We start from the raw sequence: 18,527 nt of genomic DNA, 5'->3' as shown, positions 1-18,527 counted from the left end.
CTACTACTTTATTGCTCTCCACATAAAGCAAATTTCGATACGACCAAACGATACAAACCTCATATGTCAATTTATGGTGTTGTTCATGATAAATGAAGAAAAACATTTAGAAATAAATCTAAAACAAGTAGTTTCTTTCATCAACAAAACCAATGTCTCTCATCTAGCAATTTTATAAGAATGCTAGAGAGCATCATCAGTTTCTATAAGAGTTTTAGGCAGTAGCAGAGCATATTAACATAATCACAAAACTCTGCTCCTTTCACTACAGACAAATCATACAATAAAGAAGCAGTGAATGCAGATAAAAATAAAGAATCAACAAAGTTGCACTAGCAGAGCAAACCTCCATTCACACTCTCTCGTCTTCACATGACTACTTGTGTGCATACATACAAGAGCAAACCTCCGTTTTTCAAGCTGGAACGAGTTGCTTCGAGCCCTCCATTTTTAGACCAAAGGCTATGTATGTATGTATATTATGTTACTTGTTGTTGCTGTTGTCTGCTGCTATATTCCTTTTCCAAGAATCCAAATGTCATCTTCAGACGATCTTGCAGATTTACTAGGATGTTTTTCGTCACCCTTTTCTGATGTCTAGTGCTCTTTAGCCATTCAATCCCAAAGTATACTCGCACATATGTCGTCTTTGGTTTTGAAGTTGATTCTTCCATTTGGTATCTTAGATGGAGATTAAAATAGTCACCCAGTGGAACTCCATGGAGGGTCATGACCTCTTCGACAAGCCACCCATTCTTCTCTGGCACTAGGGACTTTTGCTGTGTACTTGTTACTTCTCCTCTGTAACGTGATATCCGCTTATCTCTGTAGTATGTCTGCCTCTCATACACATCATCCTTCTCTGACTCCCATGGACTGCATGAATAGCTCTGGCAACCCGCTCTCTCCATAGCCTTACGATCCACTTCACCTCCACCAAACAACTCCATAAAGAAACTTACCTAGAGAGTTATCATAATGATGCGTAAGACAATTTCAAAACTCATACACATTTCCACAACACAGTTGCTTTACAAATGAAAGATAAGAACTCACCGGGACAGGGAGAGTCAAAGAGAAAACCTCAGAGAATCGCACATCATCAACACCCAAGAACAGACCACTCTCTTCACTTTGGAGTTTCTGCTCTGATTCCTCTTCAACAGCTTGCACTTTCTGCTCTGGAGTCAAAGATTTTGCTTTCCACAGAGCCATTATTGTCCTATAAACGCAAAAACAAGTACAAAAAGTCTATATAGATATTATCGTAACAAATGTTCATTTCTACTAAGGGTGTATGTAACTCTTGATAGTTAGTCAAGAGGCATCCAAGTCTAAATTCATCTAACAAAAGCAGTTGATACTACAGGAATGAACCAATTTTCAGATTCAGATGAGAAAATGGCATATCCAAATTAAACTAAGCAATATTGATTGGGGTACATAAATTCTTAGTAGGACGTTGATAGGAGCAAGCACACAAATAGCAAATAAAACATTGGAAAGACTCATCACTTACTTTTGTGCCACATTGAAAGACACAAATGAGTGGAAATGGAACTTAAGCCTGCCTTCCTCATCATGTGTCTTTGCACCTATCCTCGCGTCCAGTCCTCTATTTGGTCTGAGAGTCATGACGACAATGGGACTCCCCATTGAGGCAAGAGTGGGAGGAAGCACTTGAATTTCCTCTATATCTTCCCACAGGAAAAAGAATTTTGTTTTGTTACCAAAAATGCTTGCATAAAAGCCAACAATTCTTGCAGACAGGAAAAGACGACCCTGCATAAGTAAAACTTAATTACATGTGTTATATACTCTCTATATTTCTAAGGAACAAAGCTGATGATAAGAGAATGCGGTTGAATACAAAAAAAAATGTGATGTACATCAAGGGCTCGTTACCTGCAAAGGCATTTTCCGCTTTAAGTGACATGTAAAGTCATTGATTAGAAATTCTTCTTGTGGGAGACCAAAGAGCTTCTGAAAAGCTGAATTTGTTTGAGGAGACCGCACATTAATCTGAAATTTCCATTCAGCAGATAAGAACGCGCAACAACACTACCAGTTTATATGTTGATTGAGAGAACAAAGTCGTAGCCACATACCTTCTTGCCCACCTCTTTCTCCATCTTATTTAAATAGTCTCTGACAACATCTCCACCTCCTGTATGATCCAAGAAAATCCTCAAGTGAAGTTTGGATTGACAAGCCTGAGCTAGTTTCCCTTGAAGTGGAACCCAAACATCCGCTAAATCAGATATATTAGATCTCACAAAGTTGACTTCAGCATGCCCCAATGAAACAGCCTCGTCAAAAGGTCCATCGAAATCAAAAACTTCAACATTCAGTACAGAAGGAGGATCAGCCATTGCATCGAATTCAAATATTTCTGCACAAACAAAATTCCACCCTCAAAAAAACAAAGAGTTGAAACATTCAAGAATTGACGAAAACAAGTGGATGAAAAGTCAGCTTGAGGATAAGACCATGCTACCACTAAGATAACTAGACATAAAAACCATAGAGTAACCATTTACCGTTCCACTGAGGATTAGATTTCTGGAACTTGATGGAGCTGGTTCTTGTCTTCCCATTGGAAGTAAATACAATATACGGATCACAATGCCCGCTTGGATCTACAGCTGCTAGATCGACCCCCTCAATTAGAGCAACAGTTAGCAACCAACCATCTCCATGCGCTTTGATGCCATGATCACTGCCTATAATTGGATTTGACATGTAATGATCAGTCGGATAAACACACCACGCTAACAATGAGAGACCGCAAGAAAGAATATGAAATGGTCGATGCTGTATCTTCATGGATGTTACCTTTCTGTTTTCTTGCCTGCATGAAACGGGAAATCAGTTGCAATACTCTTTCACATTGAAGAACGAGAACCCCACTAACAACAAACTCCCCAATTGAATCCGGTAAATCAAGGCCATTAAACTCAAGCCCTTGGATTGCACTGGGTATGGCAAACACAATGTGGACAAATACATAAATACCAATCAAGAAAGTGGATAACACGGTGAAATTGGCAAAATACTGTACAGCCAATTTCCAGTCTGATTGAGGCTCAGCTTGCAAGGAAGAGAGAGCTTGCTCCTTGTTCAGCCCAATATCCTTAGAATCTACAGGCTTTACACTTTGAGCCAACAAATTGGCATACTGTTCGAAGTTGTCTTTTAGACCTTGTCGAGCTCCATTCTCTATCATACCTCTCATCATGGTGCTCTGAAGAAAATTCAATCTCCATGAAACTACCAAACGTGAACACTGCTCACCAGATGGCAGCTCAGGCCCAGGAGAGATGCAGTAAAGCACTTCAACTTTGAAGGTACCTCCGAATGGGACATCTGGAGTGGCAACACTTGCTAAAACTGCGTAAACCTCTCCGTCCGCTTTGAGATATGTCTGCTCCTCTGTGCCTTTGACAGCCTTAATAAGTTTGGTTGCAGCCTTGAGGTAACTTACAACACGCTTAACACTCTCGCCATCATTTTCTGCTTTCCATGGTCCAATTTGAACTTCCGTGGTCCCTTGCAGTTCAGTCAATGATGCATAGAAACTTGAATCCGATGCGAAAAGCACAATGTTAAGATCTGATGGGGAAATCATAAATAACTGGTCCACAACGACACCTCCTGATAGATTACTAGGAGGTTCACTACCCTGATCTTTCGACTCCATTGCCTTCAATAATTCCTCAAAGGAAGTAGAAGATGATTCATCTTCAGACAGCTCAAGGGAAAAGACAGGTTTGGAGATCTCAGATAGGTCAGATGCATCAATGCTCCTACTACTGGATTGTGTAGGTGTAGCGGTGATAGCATTCTTCTGAAAAATCTGAGTGAATCGACCCGCAAAGGTTGTCTGGGGGATAGATGAAGCATCATCTGATCTAGAAGGAGAGGCACAAGTAGAGGGATCAATAGGTGATTCTAGTCTCAAGTCAGGACTCCTCGAAGCAGAGGTTTGATCCCCACTAGAAGTCAAATCAAGAACCGAGTTCTTCTGACTGAAACATATCTTCAAAAGTATCTCACCTGGACAAGATGGATCAAACATGAAAATGAAAATGAAAATGAAAATGAAATTTCAAAACTTGCGTCAATGTAGTGAAAGACAAAATATAGAGGAAGGAGGACGTACCACAATCCTTTTTGGAACCTTTCTTCTTTGGATTAAGAGGATACCAAACAGTGCCAAGAGATTGATTCTCTGCATCGAAAACAAGGGAAACAGAAACTCTAACCTGCCCAACGAAGTCATCGTTGAAGTATTTATCTTCATCAAGAACAGAGACGACGAGTTCGTCGTTCAAATCGTCGACGCCAAAACTGAAATCTTCAGTCCATTTGGGGTTCAAGTTCTTCTTCACTACTTTGGTCCGTGACCTTTGCTTTCCCAGCTGCAATCTAACGTAAGGGTCGCTAAACCCATTGAGATCCATAGCCGGTAGATTCCTCGCTTCCACGACTCGGACCTGAAGCTTCATCTCGCCGACGCTGATGAACTCCCGCAGAGGGAGACTCACAAAGTCGAATTGACGATGGCGAGTATAGGGAAGAACGGTCCCAGAAATACGACGAATGGAGAAGAAAACTTTGAAAAATCAGCAATGGAGAAAGCCAGACAAATCGGGAGAAAATTCAAAATTGGAGATGAGAGAGATAACTTTGAAATGGGGGGAAATTGATCATTGAGCATGAGAAAAGGAGATTTTGGATGGAAATAAACCCTAATTTGCTTCAAATCGGAAGAGGTAAACATTAACAACAACAACGATAAATCCAGAAAGTCGTCGGCGACGAAGTCTTCGTTAATGTCTTCCTCTTCTTTCTTTTTTTTGTTTGGTCAACGTTAATGTCTTTTTTGACTTTTCATACGCGGAACTTTCATAAGTGTAGTTCTATCTGTATTTTTTTAAAACATTGCATTGACACCCTTCATAGTTTATAAATCTTTGCTTTACGCCCCACATTATTGAATCTTTGATTGTGACCAAGATATTTCTATCTTGGCGTCGATTTATTCACCAAAATTAACTTTTTTTTTGCAGTTTATGGTGATATGAATACATTAATTAATAAAGAAAATTAGAAGGGCAAAAATGAAAATAAGTACCATAAGGTAGCCACGTGTAGTCTAATTGGCTTGGTAGTTAAAATCATTCAAAAAGCCAAGATGGGATTATTAACCAAAAGTTGTTGTGTTCTTCATAGATAGAAGAGAGACTGTTGTTTCTACAAGTTTAAACTGTTAAGAAAGCTTTCACCCGGAGCGAGCGAAACGAGCTTGAATCCTCCTATGGATTGTTCCACGACAAGACGGACAATCCATCATTCCTTCTTTCTCGTGAAGCTGATTGCATTTAAAGCAAAGAACTTGGTGAGCACAAGGCAAGAAAATCACACTCATCTCTTCAGATAAACACATCACACATTCTCTTTCTCTTTTCACTTTCGGCATCCCAAGACTCTCTCTTTTTGTTGCCTTTGACTCACTGCTGCCTTTCTTCAGTGCAATGATTCTCGAGTAGTCTGATTTAAGTTTCAGCTCTGAGATCTCTCTTTCAAGTCTCTTGATGTTATCTATGTAATATTTCACGTCGGTTTCTGCTTTCCCTTTGATCCGCTCTTCTTCCACTTTTCCAAGCGCTTCAAGTTCCTTTGTTTCTTTCCTTATCAATGAAGCCTGAGCACTGAGTTTCCCTTTGGCTGTTCTTTCTTGCTTCAAAGCAGCCTGCAGAGGAATTTTCGTTAGATGTCTTCATCAACTCCTATAACTAAAAACAACCCTTTCTCAAACTTACAACATCGACCAAACCTAGATAGATACAAAAAACATCAATTGCAATTAACAACACTCTTGATATTACTACACTTCAGTTCTAGAGCTACTTTAAAGCAGAAGGATGCAGTAGACTAAAAACACCTGATACAACATCGACCAAACCTAGATAGATAAAAAACATCAATTGCAATCAACAACACTCTTGATATTACTACACTTCATTTCTAGAGCTACTTTAAAGCAGAAGGATGCAGTAGACTAAAAACACCTGATACTGACATTTTTTCTTCCTTTACTTTATCGCATTCCTTAGATATAGCAATGTACAAGGTGATATATATGTATCCAAAAGAATAAAATCGTTACCAGAGATACGAATATGAAAGGAAGGGACGTTAGCAGATGAGACATATGGTGAATTGCGGGTACCTATCGATAATCGTCATAAGACAAGAAGACCTAACGTATGTCTACAAAAGTGGCTAACCTCGATTTGATTCTGGCGATTTTTTGCTTTGGTAACTTCTTTCTGTAGCACTGTCACCTTTTCCCTTTGACCCTTGAGCTCTTCCTGCAACATAATTTTTTGCCCTTCCCACGAGTGAATATCCTTCAGTGATCTTTCCCCTCTCTCTTTTGCTTCTCTAAAGCTCTCAGCAGACTCGACGGCTTTTATCTTAGCAGCTTCCATCTCTTTCTTCAGTATAGATTGTTCCAGCTCGAGCCTGTGAGCAGTATTGAATGCTTTTTCCAACTGGCTGGTCGCATTTTTCAACGCAAAATCCATCTCAGATAGCCTTTTCCTAGTGTTTTCTTCCAATAACTGCTTCTCTTTTTTATACTGTTCTGCCTCTTCCCTCTCTTTCCTTAGTGCCTTAAGCTCTGGTTGGTCCTTAAGTAGTCTACCAGTTGCCTCTTTTACTTTCTGATTAGCCCAGTCAGTCCAGACCTGCAGTTCATTCTGCAGATCATTCACTCGAGGAACAAGCTTTAGAATCAATTCATCTTTCTTATCCCGGGGAACATATATACCCAGAGCTGCATCATATGGGATCCCAGCATAGTAATCTGGTGCTAGCTTTGCAGACACAGATGCCTTCTCTTCAGACTCAGAACCAGACTTCTTTTCTGAAGTTGATGGTATCGAAGAATCAGACTTCTTTTCTGAAGCTGATGGTATCAGAGTTACAGACTCAGAACCAGTCTTTTTTTTTGAAGCAGATTTTACCGACCTAGCAGGTAAGGCAGTTATATAGCCCTTTGCATCTACCACTACCACAGGTGAATCCAACTTACTGTTCTTTCTTACAAAACAGCCGCTATCCTCAGCTAATGAAACTTTCACTCCAATCTCTGCTGTTATCTTTGATGAAGAATTTCTTGGCACAAATTCAGAAGATGATTTGACTCTTTTCTCTAAAAGGAAGCTGCCAACTGATGCAAACTTTGCCGCCTTATAGCCACTGCCTTTGCTGTAAGTCCTAATTTTTTCCACACATGATTTTTGCCGAAGCATTGCTATCTCTTTTTTAGTACGGCCTTTTCGACAAGATACCAATTTTTCATCAGAGACTAGAGTAAATGATGTACTTCTCATGCCTTGACAAGAAACAGTGCTACCCGAGCATACTTCTTTTCCTGGTGTTGTTCCACTAGACTGAGTTTTTTTGGAGTTCGGTGTATTTGGGAAGTTTCCAAATTTGAGTGGCTCATTCCGATTGCTTTGAGGATCGGATTGGGGAGGCTTTGGGTTATCTGGGTCACTAGATTTTGGAGGATTAGATTCAGCACCAAGAGATTCCGAATCAGATAATTTACTTGAACTCACCAATCCATCGCCTTCAGCTTCAAAGGCTTGCAAGACATTCAAGTCGCACATCAAAAGCCTCCACATAGCTTCAACTGTTGATAGGGACGGCCTGACCTCCTTAATAAGACTTATCATTTCTACCAACGTATAGGAAACAAGCTGTTGTAAATCCTCAAACACATAGTCTCCTGAACCAGCACCTTCGTCTCCAGTCTTGAGAGCACTCAAGGTGTTATTGACAATGTTTGACAAAAGATTATTGCCTCCACAGTACAGCCTACAGCGTGATACAGCTTTCAGAACTTCGTCATCGGTGTAGCCTAAATCAATAAGCTGCTTCATTGTATCAAGGAAGAGCGTGAGCAAATTTGACGACAACAATTCTTCAAGATGACAGGCAAATGGGTCATCCCATTCGACAGATTCAGACACTTCAACTTGCAGCTGATTAGAAACTTCCCCAACCGATCCATTTCCGCTCAAATGGTTCTGAGGTTTCAACGAAGGTAACTCATATGGAGGGAATTCAGTGAGGGAAGAAGCATTTGGTTGAGAAGGATCAGCTAACTTTCTCTTGTTTTTCCTTCCTTTTTCCTGAGGTGACACTGTAAAGGCTTCTACTTTGTCAACATTGAGACCACATCCATTCATCTCTTCTTGCTTTTGAACTATACTCATCACCTTTTTAATCCATTACACATGAACGACTTAAGTTAAACACACACAAAAAAGCGTAGAACATAGATACGAAATTGTTTCATATGCAAAAACCATTAAAGTATCAAAGATGTTAGACCAAAATCATCTAAATTATCTGTATACATGCAAAAGAGAGATGATTTCATCTCCTAGTTGTAGCTTTCAGAAACGTGATTCAATCGCCTAACTAATGCAATCCCAGAAATACGCCAAAAAAAAAAAGTAAACTTTTTGCCTAGTAAATGTACAGAGATTCCTCAAATCTAAAGCGTACTACTTTCTGATTAAGTGCTTAATCGCAATGCAATTCAGAACCGTTACTGAATCGAAATTAATTAAAAACCCCAAATAATCGCACGATCATTCAACCCACAAACAATCACGAATACACCAAAATGGATTTAAAAAAGGCCGTAAACTGACCTTCAACGAAGACAATAGCGACTTTAAGGAGAACGGCGCCGGAACAAAAATAGCGGGAAATAAGATCGGTAGCGACAAACAGAGAGTGAGAAATCGAAGAAGAAGAATATTGTTTTGGGAGTGTGGAGCGAGCGAGAGAAATTGGCCGTAGAACACTGTTTCGTGAATGAGAGAAGAGGTTTGGTAATCGCTGTTATTACTTGGATTCTCATGAGGGTATTTTAGTCATTTCCCAATTATCCCTTCTCCGAGCTAAAAAGGGCAGCGAATCTTTTCTATGTTGTTTCTGCAACTGTAGATCCTTTCACAAAACGAATTTCAGCTACAAAAGTCGAAACCGATAAATTCATGAATGAAAGAAGAAAGCCGTCTCCAAAAGACATAACTCGACTAATCTAATCTGATGTACAGTTAATAGTATCAAACACATCCATCATACTACATATCTCAATCAGATTAAAATTCGAACTTTCAATAGAAGCTGAGTAACAAACAAGACCGAATGATCTAATACACGTTACAAGTCTCTGATACATCAGTGACAAAAAGGGGTAGTTTTCACTTTTTCCTCTTTGTACGTCTTCTTTCAGCTTCATTCTCTGCTACCACAACGTGAAACTCTGATCCAAGCATATCATGTATGTCAATATTCTTTGAGTTACTGAGGTTAACAGTCTCCATGATTACTTCTAGTGTCACGGTGAAGCCTAGATTAGACAAGACACGTATCGCATTCCCGATTCTGCATATGGTTTGTCGAGTCTCGAGTGGAATATGGCTTTGCTCTTTTCCTGTGGAGGAGGATGAGATCATTTCCTCATCTTTCTGATCATCTATTGCCATAGGATCTCTCACTTCGACATGTTCTCCAACCCATATGAAACCATTGCAGCCAATAATCAAATCAATCCCAAGACTTTCTACGTAATGAAAGTGATGTTTGCTTCTCTTAACCAAGTAAGGATCGACCTTCAGAAGTTGTCCCTTCTCGAGCTGTAGCGATTCATGGATTAATCAATGTTCAGAGGAAGAGACTAGCGAAAGGTATAACTACATGAGCATGTGACCAAATGAGAACCAACCTTGCCATACTTCTGACTTCTGGCTTGTAACTGCAAGCTACCATCATGCTGAAAGTTGCGTACTTCAGCCTAAGAGTTTGAACAAACCAAAGAGGGAACCCTTTTAGTCAGGTTGACGTAACTGTTAAGATATGTAAAGATTGGAACATTACTAATCACAGGACTTACACATACGACATCATGCTCTACAAAGATATTCCGCATATTGAGTTCATCCACAGAGGTTCTTCGCCTCTGGCAACAACAATAAACTTATATCATTGAAGCCAAAAGCAATCATCCAAATGGCAAAATATCAAGAATCAAACTGTACCTGAATACCATCAGGCATGTTCATGGAAGAAAGCATCAGTACTCCATCCTGATTGAAGTTGAGCTCCACTCTCCAACGTTTTTGAGCAACCTGAATAAGTAAAGATCAATCCAGTAACTGTGCAATGTGATTGAAACCTTTATGTTACTCACTCAATCCGATTTCAAAAATCCAAACACCAAAACAAAAATCTACCTCAATGACACGGCCTACCACAATATCCCCAACTTCAGGCTTGTACCTAAAACGTAGATCATCAAAACCATCAGTTCTACTTAATCTCAGAGTAGAGAGTCCATTCTATTCACATTTTCTGGGAAACTAAACAAATTCAAAGATCAATCACAGACCTGGCTCGCAAGGTGCGTACATAGACAAGCTTATCCACACGCTCCACTACTCCACAGACCGTCGCGAGCAACTCACCATCGACCTCGGAAGTTCCATGTCCCCTTTAATGAAAAAACCAATCGTGAAAACGCAATTTGACAAAAATTTCAATCCAGAAGGGAGAATGAGATGAAATTACTTGAGGAAGGCATCGTCATGGTTGACGGGAATAGAGTCGGTGACGATAACAGAAGCGTCAGAGTTAGCCGACGACGACAGTGATTGAAGCCGCTCGATTGCTCTCTCAAACCTAACCTTCTGCGTCTGGCTCAACGGTAACTGTAGCTTTCTCATCACCATCACAGACACTCTCTCTCTTTCTCTCTATTTAGCTCCAGCAACACAACAATGGCGATGCAAAACGAGTTTGGGACTTGGGAGAGAAGAAGAGCAAAAACCTTGACGTTAGTTCCCTTGAATGAATTCTAGGGTTTTGTGTTATTTGTTGGACTAACATATCCAACTTCTGGCCCATTTATAAAACTTCTGGCCCATTAATCTGATAATTGACGCCAAATAAAGTATTATTTATCTTCATTAAAAAAATGGGAAAAAAATTAGACGTCTCTGCAGCGACAAGCTTCAAGTCTTTTGTGATCTTCCTATTTCTGACGCTAATTCGAATCCTTCACTCTTCAAATTGATTCTTTCACGGATCAAACAAATTATCTGAGAGTACCGATTGGTAAGATCTGAGCTTTACGCTATGAATTTCTTCAAATCCGTCTTCACGGAAGACCTAGATCCTCCAGAAACCGAATCCGAATCCGATTCACCGAAACACAGCGAAGAGCATGAACATCCAGAGCAAGAACATCCAGAGCAATCTGAATCTAACGACGACGGTGGATGGAGCTTCGGTGGTCTGATGAAAACTCTAGCCACCAGATCCGAATCCGTGATTGAAACCTACCGACGAGATCTCGAAGAATTTGGCACAGGTTTGAAGAAAGAGATCGAGGTGGCTCAGGGATCGCTTGGTACGGTGGGACATGCGATTGATGAGCTTGGGAACACGGTGCTAAAAGGTACGGCTGAGATTATTGCTCAAGGTAAGGAAGCGATTTTAGCCGCTGGTAATGAATCTGATTCTTCTGATAACAATAGTAGTCAGAGTTTTGGTCGTCGTGATAGCTTCAGTTCGAAACCATATAGTCGTTTCGATGCTCAGATTCGTGCTGTTCAAGGAGATCTCAACACTTACTGTGAAGAGCCTGAGGATTCAGATGATTACAAAAAGTGGGAATCTGCGTTTTCTCTGGATGGAAAAGCTGAGGAGATGGAGAAATTGTTGGAGGAAAATGGTGATATGAAAGGAGTGTATAAAAGGGTCGTTCCGAGTATGGTTGATCACGAGACCTTCTGGTTTAGGTATTTCTATAGGGTTAACAAGCTCAAGCAAGCTGAGGATTTAAGGGCTAATCTTGTGAAACGAGCCATCTCTCTGGATGATGAAGAAGAATTGAGCTGGGATATTGATGATGAAGAGGAGAGCAGCGAGAAAGTTGTTGAAGCTACCAAAGATGTTTCAAGGTTGAAACTTGAAGGGAATGATGGTATGGGTGGTGGAGATGTGAGTGAAACTGTGAAAGATGAAGTGGAAAGTACATATTCAGTGGCTAAAGTGAGCACGCAAGATGAAGTGACAAGTGCAGATTCAGTGACTGAAGTGAGCAATGTTGGTTTGAAGACAGATAAAGATTCTGAGGAAAAGAAGGAGACTGATAGTGAGGAAGTTCCAGAAGAAAAATCATTTGTTGATGCTGCTCCTCCTGCGTCTGATGAGGCTCCAATCCAAGATTCTGTCAAACCAACATCTGATGAGGCTCCAATCCAAGATTCTGTCAAACCAAAATCTGATGAGGCTGCTCCATCCCAAGACTCAGCTAAACCAGATGTGGCTGCTTCTTCATCAACTCAACAACCATCTGAAGAGGATTTGGGATGGGACGAGATCGAGGATATGAGTAGCATAGATGGTAAGGAAACGAGTCGGTCTGGTGGTAGTCCAAACAGAGCTGAGCTGCGTAAACGTCTGAGTGCTGCAGAGGAAGATGAAGATTTAAGTTGGGACATTGATGAAGATGACGAAGAAGAATCATCATCATCCAAAGCTTAATGTTAGTTTTAAAGTGGTGTGCTTTCTTACTTTTGCCAATCCTTTTACTTGTTTTTACAAGTTTCTGGCGCTTTGCCCCCATTCTTCAGTTGTTTTTCTCTTCAACGTTTCTATTTTACATTGATTTGAAAATATGTTTTTAAATTTTACTTGAGAAGGTGGTTTGAGGAAAGTTTGAATATATTCATCTTGCGATAGTCATTCTCTCCAGTTATTTTGAGTATATCAATCAACTGACCCCTGCGAATTCGGAGCTTTAATTGTGTCAAAATTAATCTCAATTTCTGTCCTTTGTGAAGAACCAAAAAAGTTAAATATTACAAATTGTAAAACTTTTAAAATTAAAACTTCTTAAAACGTTTTAATATTTATAATTTTAAAACTCTTATGAAGTTTTATATAATATATATATTTAAAAATATATTAATACGGGACGATATAATACAATATATTTAAAACTTTTTTGAAGTTTCAAATATTATATAGATTTGAACTTTATAAGAAAATGACAAAATGATGTTTAATTTCACAGAACTAGGATATATGGTGAGACGGTTTGGATCAATATTAATACGGAATGATATACTATGGTAAAATTCTAAAATTAAACAAAATTTACAATATTAATACAAAAAATAACTTAAAATTTCAGAAATTTAGTTATATAAATCATTTCGAGATGTATCATACATAAAAAAAAGCAATAGCATATATCTATAAATCATCTTTAAAACAAAAAAATAAAAATTTTTGAGAAAAATATAGGCTCGTTGTGTACTTCTTAATATGTTTATCATTTATAAATACTATTAACTAAAATAAAATCTTTAACTTGTTAACAAAAATATAAATACGTTGTGTACCCGGATGAATATCTAGTTATTAACAAAACTGTACCATTTGTTTTGTAGAATTTTACTTATTATTTTATTTTTTGGACCAAACCAACTTATTATTTATTGGCATGTCTAGTTAGGGAAAATGTTTCAATTGAACATGTACCGTATGTGTGCATGTATAAATAGAAATTTTATGATTGGATTTTAATAATGCAACGAATCGATGTGAAACTATTAGTGTAAAACCACAATCGACGTCCTTTGAGAATTTACTGGTAAGAAGAACACAGAAAAGGATAGAAAAGGATCTGGATGGATCCAAGAGAAACCCTCGCGTGAGTAATTAACCCTCACTTAAACCCCAATCACCATTTCAAGGCGAGAAAGCAAGTTGTTTCTTGAGTAATCCAAGTTGTTTCTATTTTGCGATTTTAACGGGTCAAAGATTTGCTCTAAGGGAAGGAGGTAGAACAGTTGGAGCCGGTGTGGTATCAAAAGTGATGAGCTAAGTCGCTATAGCAGATTTAAAAGTTCTTCAAACGAAAAAACACAACTGTTCTCTAGTATCTAAAGATTCATCTCTCATGAGATTTCTACTACTTTGAGAGTTTATATCAAATAAACGAGAGATTAGTGTTTTAAAAGAAAAGCTTCTCCCAGTGTGATATCTTCACTTTATTCTACAACCTAACATTGACAAATTAACCTTTAAGCAAGCCAAAGAATGGAGTTAGAAACTAGACTCCAAATCATCAGCATTCCAACATTCAACCAAACCTAAGTGCAACCATGGCAATAACTGTGGCAGCTCTGAAGTAAACTTCTTTGATTCTTCTTTCCACTTTATTTGAGACTTCTTCTTCGTTGATTGTTTTCCTATTGAAATTAACAAGGGCTTCCCTGAGTCTACTCACAGACCACGAGAGCAATACCAAACTCAAACTCATTGCACCCTCGAAGAATTGGTTTGCGCAAAAGGGTACCTGCCTGGAAGCAACATTACAAACGAGAAAGAAGAGCACAGCCATACCAGTGCCAGCAAAGCCAATTGAACACTGAGTCAAAAGCTCGAAGAGTTCTCCACGTGATTTCTTTAGAGATAGCATTGTGGTTTTTCTATGTTGTTCATTGCCTATCATCAGAGAGAGAAGGCTCTCACACGCATGAAGACGGTTTCGTTCGTAGAGGTCATATTCCTTATCTCTTATCTTCGGATTTTGTTTCTTTGGTGAAGGCTTGAGCCTGGTTTTCTTCGGACTGTTGGAAATCGAAAGAAACGTTTTTTAAAGATGCAAAAGTACCAAAAACTAGTTGATGATATTAGATACCTCTTTGGAGGAGCTAGTGTAACTGCGTCCTCGGGTAGCTGCAGAGTGTCTATTGGTACTTCACTGTCGAATCTGCAGAATGAGAGGAGAGCAAAAACTTAATGTTAAACCCAAAAGGATGAGACTCATAGGTATGAATCAAACTTGCAGTGAAGAATTAACTACCGCTGAAACTGCGGGACAAGCCGTGAGAGCTTTCTCCATCTTGTTGAGTTCCTTAATCTATGAAACTCAGCTGCCGTAGAGACCAAATCATTCAATTCAGCTCTGCTACTTGAGAACAGAATGTTAGCATCCACCATGAGATCCAATAACGGCTTTGCATATGGTTGCTGAGAACTTGATCTTAAAGCATCTAGACCCATCAATTCAGATAGGAGAGACAAATCGAATCCTTCTTCTTTGAGTTCTTCTTCTGATCTAGACAAAAGGAACTCTAACACCTCCTCTTTTCTTGCATACTGCTGAGTGATCCCCAAGCTTAAACACACAGGGTCTGGTCCAGTTTCTGTTAACCACAGTTCATGTCAGTCGAAAAAAGGGATTACAATTTGGTGAATTCAACTGAAATTTGATCAAAGTCACATACCATGAACATCCATGAGTCTATGCTTCATCATGGTTGAATCAAACTCCAAAAAGTGGTTAGACTTACTAAAAGAAGAAAAAGGTTTCAATGGCTCCAAGAGTTGTGATTTCAGGTTAAAGGAGCTCTCCGGTAATATCTCATATTTTCTTCCTCCAGGATTCACCAGATAAGCCCGGCTTGTCTGAATCATTCATAGACATAAGAACCAAACAAGGAGAAGACAGAACCAGGACAAGAATTCAACGAGAGATTCTAAACCCAAGTGTTTTAAAACAGAGAAAGTAAAAAACTGACCTTGATGATCTCGTTGCTTCTTAGCTCTTGAAGGAGACTAAACCTAAGTGTTGAATAGCTATGAGAAGCCATTGAGAAAAAACTGACTTCTTATTTTTTTTTCTCTTCTTCGTCACAAAACCATGGAAACAAAACGAAAAAGCTTATCGTCAGCAATCTCGCCTATATATGCGTCAGATATTATAAGATTTGTGTAAATCTTTTCTTTATTCAGTTTTGGCTGGTGACCAAAACACACTTTGAGTTTTTAAATATTTACCCTTTGAGGCACTTATTACTTAAATTACCAAGAACATACCCAATCTTTTCAATAATTACATAAATATACCTTTGGTTTCTTATATTCTCGAAATTAACCCAAAGATCATTAGGGTACATACATTCTTTACTCGAGAGAGAGAAGTTCTAAAGTCCTCAAATCCCGCAAAGCTTTTTCAGCTTCTTTGTTGAATTGCGAGCAGAGGTAGAAATCAGCAGGAAACAAAAATGGTAAATTTGAATGCTTTCTTCATCTTCATGAACTTGATTGTTGGCAGTTGTTTTGTTTGACCTAGAAAAGGTTTCTTCTTTCTTCGTAATTATTCATGGGTTTACTCTTTTTTAGCCAATGGTTCTAGGGTTCTTGGAGATTTCGAGTTTATGGTTTTCGATGATGATTTAGGGTTTCTCGTGATGGGTTTTGATTGTGTTTGTTCTCTGGTGCAGTTGTTCTTTTCTTACTTCAAGGATTTGGTTGGACAAGAAGTGACGGTTGAGCTGAAGAATGATTTAGCCATAAGAGGAACTCTTCACTCAGTTGATCAGTATCTGAATATCAAGCTCGAGAACACTAGGGTTGTTGACCAGGACAAGTACCCTCACATGGTAAATTTTCTTTCTTTTAAGCGATTTCTCTAAGAATTGGGAATTTAGGGTTTATTGGAGCAGCCTATTGTTTTTTTTTTGTTCACATAGGCAATATTTTCTTTGTTGTGTGTGCTTGAAGTGCTCTTAAGTGTTTGACATTATACTGGAATTGATCTCACTCGCTAGTTTCTTGCTATACTTCTTTGTCTCGTATTGTAAAATATCACTTATGAACTGATTGAAAGCTTAATCCTTGGCTCTTGCAAATGTGTTTAAGCCTTCACTCTTTTCTTTTTCCTTGCTTTCATTTACTGTGACCAAGCTTGAGAAGCTCTAACGTGATATTGATTAGATTTACAGACGCAAAGGGATGATTTGAAGTGATTAGTGGTTCTGGTTCACATATTTGATTGAGATTGCTGCTTTTGTACTGCAATTTGTCAAGTCTACTCAGGATTACAAAAGATTTGCAATATGTTTGCATGACCAATTTCAATGCATTTAGGTTTTATGGCGTTTATATTGTTATATCTTTGGCACTGTATTTCTTTATCTTGTCAGTGTCACACTTTAGAAACCTTGTCAAATAGTACAATTTCGCTAGAATCCTCCCGAAGATGTTTTTAGCTGACGGATTTGTGTGTTTGTTCTGTGTAGCTTTCAGTGAGAAACTGTTTCATCAGAGGATCTGTGGTAAGGTACGTGCAGTTACCTAAAGATGGAGTCGATGTTGATTTGCTTCACGACGCAGCTAGAAGAGAAGCTAGGGGTGGCTGATTCTGAAATATCTTTGTATCTCCAAAACTTGAATACTTTTCATTCGGCGTAATGGCTTTATAATGAATATTTCCCTGATGTAGAGCCAATGGTATGGCCATGAATCTTGTTCCATTTTATTAACAATGGATAATTTAATTTCTTTTCCTCGTTCAAATGAAAAGCTTATTAAAGCCTACTTAGAAACACCTTCACTCTTGTCAGGCTGTCACTACTTAAGTTTTTCCCTTTCTTAGATGAAGCAAGCAGAGGAAAAACATATAGACTCAGTAAGAAGGAACTTATATAAAGTAATATGAGTTCTTGTTTGCATAGCAGCAATAGGACCTTAACTCTTGTCATTAATTTAGTTTCTTATTTCTGAGATGAAGCAAACAGAGGAAAAACATAGACTCATGAATAAAAATAGGAGTAATTTTCTGCATAGGTAGTGTAACGCTTCATAGGATTTGCATCCATGTACGGTCTGGTTTGCCAATAGGGGAAAGGACCAGCTGCAGCCATATACGGATATGCTGCAGCCATAGGCGGATATTGTGAAATGTGAACACCATCGAACATTCTGGGTCGAGGCATGGATTGGTATGGATCAATTGGACCACCACAAGGTCCACAACCACCATATGGTCCATGCATTGCCCCCATCGAAAACGGGGGATAATGGCTTCTCGAGGCTGCGGATATGGGCCACCGGTGTAAAGGATTGTGTCCACCATGGTACATCATCGGTTGAGCGGTGTAACAAGGCGGCGGCGGGTTCACACCATTTTTCTCGCTTGGCAAGTTTTTACCACCATTTTCCTCGCTTGACAAGTTTTTACCATCACCCTTCTCTTTCTTTGTACTTGAGTCTTGTGGCCATCTGAGGACGTTCTTATTCTTCTTATCCTTCTCATCTGATCCTTTCTCCCCATTGGAATCTTTTTTCGGATTCTCATTCTTTGAAACTTTCTGTTTTTGTTTCACATCCTCTTCATCAGGCTCATCTGTGCATCATAAAGGCAAAAACTTTAAGATTTGTGAAGATAAAAGTAAGAAATCTTCAAATAGGTTAAACAACTCACCTTCGTTTTTCTTCGATTTCTTCTTCTTCGTTGCTTTAACCTGACACTTTGAGCAGCAACCATCGTTCATTTTTCAGATCACGTTCCTGCTGCTTTCAAAGAAAAAATATAGCTACAGAGAATAACTTGAAGAACTTTTTTGGGTTTT

At 38.9% G+C, this 18,527-nt stretch overlaps 8 protein-coding genes across 10 annotated transcripts; 3 read left to right on the top strand and 5 right to left on the bottom strand.

Moving 5' to 3' along the window:
- Nucleotides 1-64: 64 nt before the first annotated feature.
- AT1G03370 (C2 calcium/lipid-binding and GRAM domain containing protein) lies at nucleotides 65-4,926 on the bottom strand. Of its 2 annotated transcripts, NM_100219.5 has the most exons (8): nucleotides 4,163-4,926; nucleotides 2,836-4,056; nucleotides 2,541-2,723; nucleotides 2,109-2,392; nucleotides 1,906-2,022; nucleotides 1,520-1,782; nucleotides 1,057-1,222; nucleotides 65-962 (listed from the first exon to the last, which is right to left on the bottom strand). In NM_100219.5, exons 1-8 carry the CDS (start codon nucleotides 4,506-4,508, stop codon nucleotides 480-482), a joined length of 3,063 nt encoding a protein of 1,020 aa, NP_171836.3. In that variant the 5' UTR covers nucleotides 4,509-4,926; the 3' UTR covers nucleotides 65-479. The 2 variants fall into 2 exon arrangements, with proteins under 2 accessions (NP_171836.3, NP_001322668.1); NM_001331407.1 differs by having other exon boundaries at nucleotides 1,057-1,782.
- A 156-nt stretch (nucleotides 4,927-5,082) lies between these two features.
- AT1G03365 (RING/U-box superfamily protein) lies at nucleotides 5,083-8,953 on the bottom strand. Of its 2 annotated transcripts, NM_001197970.2 has the most exons (3): nucleotides 8,739-8,953; nucleotides 6,294-8,297; nucleotides 5,083-5,755 (listed from the first exon to the last, which is right to left on the bottom strand). In NM_001197970.2, the coding sequence occupies exons 2-3, from the start codon at nucleotides 8,292-8,294 to the stop codon at nucleotides 5,285-5,287; spliced, it is 2,472 nt and encodes an 823-aa protein (NP_001184899.1). In that variant the 5' UTR covers nucleotides 8,295-8,297; nucleotides 8,739-8,953; the 3' UTR covers nucleotides 5,083-5,284. The 2 variants fall into 2 exon arrangements, with proteins under 2 accessions (NP_001184899.1, NP_001321053.1); NM_001331406.1 differs by having other exon boundaries at nucleotides 5,093-5,755; nucleotides 6,294-8,907.
- A 123-nt stretch (nucleotides 8,954-9,076) lies between these two features.
- On the bottom strand, nucleotides 9,077-10,959 carry RRP4 (ribosomal RNA processing 4). The gene is made up of 7 exons (NM_100218.5): nucleotides 10,663-10,959; nucleotides 10,484-10,585; nucleotides 10,329-10,374; nucleotides 10,134-10,223; nucleotides 9,989-10,054; nucleotides 9,821-9,889; nucleotides 9,077-9,731 (listed from the first exon to the last, which is right to left on the bottom strand). The coding sequence occupies exons 1-7, from the start codon at nucleotides 10,821-10,823 to the stop codon at nucleotides 9,297-9,299; spliced, it is 969 nt and encodes a 322-aa protein (NP_171835.1). The 5' UTR covers nucleotides 10,824-10,959; the 3' UTR covers nucleotides 9,077-9,296.
- Nucleotides 10,960-11,065: 106 nt separating this feature from the next.
- Nucleotides 11,066-12,894, top strand: AT1G03350 (BSD domain-containing protein). Its single transcript, NM_100217.3, has one exon. It carries the CDS (start codon nucleotides 11,230-11,232, stop codon nucleotides 12,640-12,642), a length of 1,413 nt encoding a protein of 470 aa, NP_563683.1. The 5' UTR covers nucleotides 11,066-11,229; the 3' UTR covers nucleotides 12,643-12,894.
- A 1,105-nt stretch (nucleotides 12,895-13,999) lies between these two features.
- AT1G03340 (uncharacterized protein) lies at nucleotides 14,000-15,864 on the bottom strand. The gene is made up of 5 exons (NM_100216.3): nucleotides 15,693-15,864; nucleotides 15,399-15,579; nucleotides 14,975-15,317; nucleotides 14,810-14,881; nucleotides 14,000-14,738 (listed from the first exon to the last, which is right to left on the bottom strand). The coding sequence occupies exons 1-5, from the start codon at nucleotides 15,762-15,764 to the stop codon at nucleotides 14,249-14,251; spliced, it is 1,158 nt and encodes a 385-aa protein (NP_171833.1). The 5' UTR covers nucleotides 15,765-15,864; the 3' UTR covers nucleotides 14,000-14,248.
- A 48-nt stretch (nucleotides 15,865-15,912) lies between these two features.
- LSM2 (Small nuclear ribonucleoprotein family protein) lies at nucleotides 15,913-17,542 on the top strand. Its single transcript, NM_100215.4, has 3 exons — nucleotides 15,913-16,181; nucleotides 16,398-16,556; nucleotides 17,196-17,542. Exons 1-3 carry the CDS (start codon nucleotides 16,179-16,181, stop codon nucleotides 17,313-17,315), a joined length of 282 nt encoding a protein of 93 aa, NP_563682.1. The 5' UTR covers nucleotides 15,913-16,178; the 3' UTR covers nucleotides 17,316-17,542.
- A 166-nt stretch (nucleotides 17,543-17,708) lies between these two features.
- AT1G03320 (uncharacterized protein) lies at nucleotides 17,709-18,487 on the bottom strand (the record flags this gene model as incomplete). Its single annotated transcript, NM_100214.2, has 2 exons — nucleotides 18,380-18,487; nucleotides 17,709-18,301 (listed from the first exon to the last, which is right to left on the bottom strand). The coding sequence occupies exons 1-2, from the start codon at nucleotides 18,447-18,449 to the stop codon at nucleotides 17,709-17,711; spliced, it is 663 nt and encodes a 220-aa protein (NP_171831.1). The 5' UTR covers nucleotides 18,450-18,487.
- On the top strand, nucleotides 18,298-18,423 carry AT1G03325 (uncharacterized protein; the record flags this gene model as incomplete). The annotated part of the gene is made up of 1 exon (NM_001331405.1): nucleotides 18,298-18,423. A coding segment is annotated over one exon (126 nt), but the record flags the coding sequence as incomplete, so codon positions are not given.
- Nucleotides 18,488-18,527: the final 40 nt, after the last annotated feature.

Source organism: Arabidopsis thaliana, assembly GCF_000001735.4.
Source record: "Arabidopsis thaliana chromosome 1 sequence".
In the NCBI taxonomy this organism is placed as follows: domain Eukaryota; kingdom Viridiplantae; phylum Streptophyta; class Magnoliopsida; order Brassicales; family Brassicaceae; genus Arabidopsis; species Arabidopsis thaliana.
The sequence above is the reverse complement of the archived record's forward strand: the minus strand, read 5'-3'. Positions and strand labels throughout refer to the sequence as shown.